Below are 2,247 nucleotides of genomic sequence, written 5' to 3'. Positions count from 1 at the left end.
AAAAAAAAAAAAAAAAAAAAGAGAGATCAAAGTTGCAAACCAAGCAGAGCTGGGATTTGCGCCCAAGGCTCTGGTTCAAGTCCACATACCCATCACTCCGCCTAGACTAACCCTTGAGACAGGTCTTCAGATAAACCCACGGGTCTCAGTGAATGTGGGTGAGCGTCTTTACAAGCCACAAACTCACTGCCTGCAGCAACCAGGCAGGCTCAGGCCAGGGATGGCGAGCTGAGAGCAGCCTCACTCACTGGGACCCAGAAGGTAGCCAGCACTGTTGAGGGTCCAGCCTCCTCGTCCCTGGATAGAGATGCAGAAATCAAGACTCAGGCAGACAGAAAGGGTGGCAGGCGTCCCACAGGTCCGGGGTGACGTGGGTCACAATACCACTTTCCCACTAGGCTGTGGAGCAGGTTCATTTTAATCCCCAGTCCACCGATGAGGAAATTGAGGGTGTCCTAAGACAAAGCAACTTTGCCTGGAAAGAAGCCTTAAAAGGTTCTGCTGTGAGAGGAGAAGGGGGTTATCAGGGGTTGGCGGGGAGAGAAATGGGGAATTGCTCTTCAACACGGATAGTTTCAGTTATTCAGGATAAAGAAGTCCTAGAGGTCGCCGGCACGTTGTCCCTGCAGCCAGCAATACGGTGTGGGTCACTTTAGAGACATGTTAAGGCTGGGCGTGGTGCTCACGCCCGTCATCCTAGCATTTGGGGAGGCCGAAGCAGAAGGATGGCTTGAGAACAGGAGTTCGAGGCCAGCCTGGGCAACATGGCGAAACCTCGCCTCTTAAAAAAAGCACAAAAATTAGGCCGGGCGCGGTGGCTCATGCCTATAATCCCAGCACTTTGGGAGGCTGAGGTGGGCGGATCACCTGAGGTCAAAAGTTCGAGACCAGCCTGGACAACATGGAGAAACCCCATCTCTGCTAAAAAGAAAAAAAATTAGTGGGGTGTAATCTCAGCTACTTGGGAGACTGAGGCAGGAGAATCGCTTGATTACGGGAGGTGGAGGTTACAGTGAGCCGGGATTATACCACTGTACTCCAGCCTGGGCAACAGAGTGAGACTTTGTCTCAAAAAAATAAAAAATTAGCTAGGCATGGTGGTATGCACCTGTAGGTAAGAGGATCGCTTGAGCTCAGGAGCTTGTGGCCGCAGTGAGCTATGATTGAACCCTTGCACTCCAGCCTGGGTGACAGAGCAAGACCCTGTCTCAATAAATAAGTGAATAAAAATATGAAACTAGATCTCATGATAAGTGTTCTCACCAAAACATCTACAAACACAGGAACACAGGGGCATTTCTGGAGGTGGTGATGGATACATTCAGTACCTTGGTTGTGGTGATGGTGTCACAGGTGTATGCATAGCTCCAAACTCAGCAAGATGTATACATTTAATGTATGCATTTTTTTGTAATTTTTTGTTTTAGAGATGGAGTTTTACTCTTGTTACCCAGGCTGGAGTACAATGGTGCGATCTCAGCTCACCACAACATCCACCTCCCAGGTTCAAGTGATCCTCCTGCCTCACTCTGCCAGAGTGCTGGGATTATAGGCATGAGCCACCACATCCAGCCATTGTTTGCATATTAATTATACCATAATAAAGCTTAAAGAAGCACCACTGTAAATTCTTTACCTGTGAAGGATATGCTCATAGATCATCACATCCCTTTGAGAATGATACCGCCCCACATTTACTGTGGGCTTACCCTATGCCAGCATCTATTCTAAGCAGGACTGGCTACGGAATTTGTAGGGCCCAGTGCAAAGAGAATATGATGGGACCCATTCTTCAAAAAAGGATTCAGAATTTCAAGCTGGTGACAAAAGAACATTCAACCAAGCTCAGGACCCAGGGAACGGCACAGGTTGCATGCCTGTCAGCCCAGCTCTAGTTCCCAGCTCTTGACATATTTATTCAACGATCCTCCCAGCAACCCTGGTAGGTAAAATTTGCTATTAGCTTCACTAGAAAGAAGCTATTGAGGCCCAGAAAGATTCGGCAAATTGCAACAAATTGCAACACACTAAGTAGCACACCATGGACTCAAACCCAGAGAGATTACAGACGCTTTTTTTATTTTTGAGATGGAGTCTCACACCTCACTCGGGTCGCCCAGGCTGGAGTGTGGTGATGCTATCTTGGCTCACTGCAACCTCGGCCTCTGGGGTTCAAGTGATTCTCCTGTCTCAGCTTCCCGGGCAGCTGGGACTACAGGCACCTGCCACCATGTCCAGCTAATTTTT

At 48.6% G+C, this 2,247-nt stretch overlaps 1 protein-coding gene across 1 annotated transcript in view; it reads right to left on the bottom strand.

Moving 5' to 3' along the window:
- Nucleotides 1-2,247, bottom strand: part of LOC108316662 (galanin like peptide) — a 12,891-nt gene that overhangs the window by 5,772 nt on the left and 4,872 nt on the right. Inside the window, exon 3 of the mRNA XM_037744982.1 lies at nucleotides 249-297. Within this exon, the coding sequence (XP_037600910.1) occupies nucleotides 249-297 (49 nt within the window). The remainder of the gene's footprint in view (nucleotides 1-248; nucleotides 298-2,247) is intronic.

The sequence above is a fragment of the Cebus imitator genome, unplaced genomic scaffold (genome assembly GCF_001604975.1).
Source record: "Cebus imitator isolate Cc_AM_T3 unplaced genomic scaffold, Cebus_imitator-1.0 Scaffold190, whole genome shotgun sequence".
Lineage (NCBI taxonomy): Eukaryota > Metazoa > Chordata > Mammalia > Primates > Cebidae > Cebus > Cebus imitator.
Note: the sequence above shows the minus strand (reverse complement) of the source record. Positions and strands in the feature narration are given on the sequence as shown.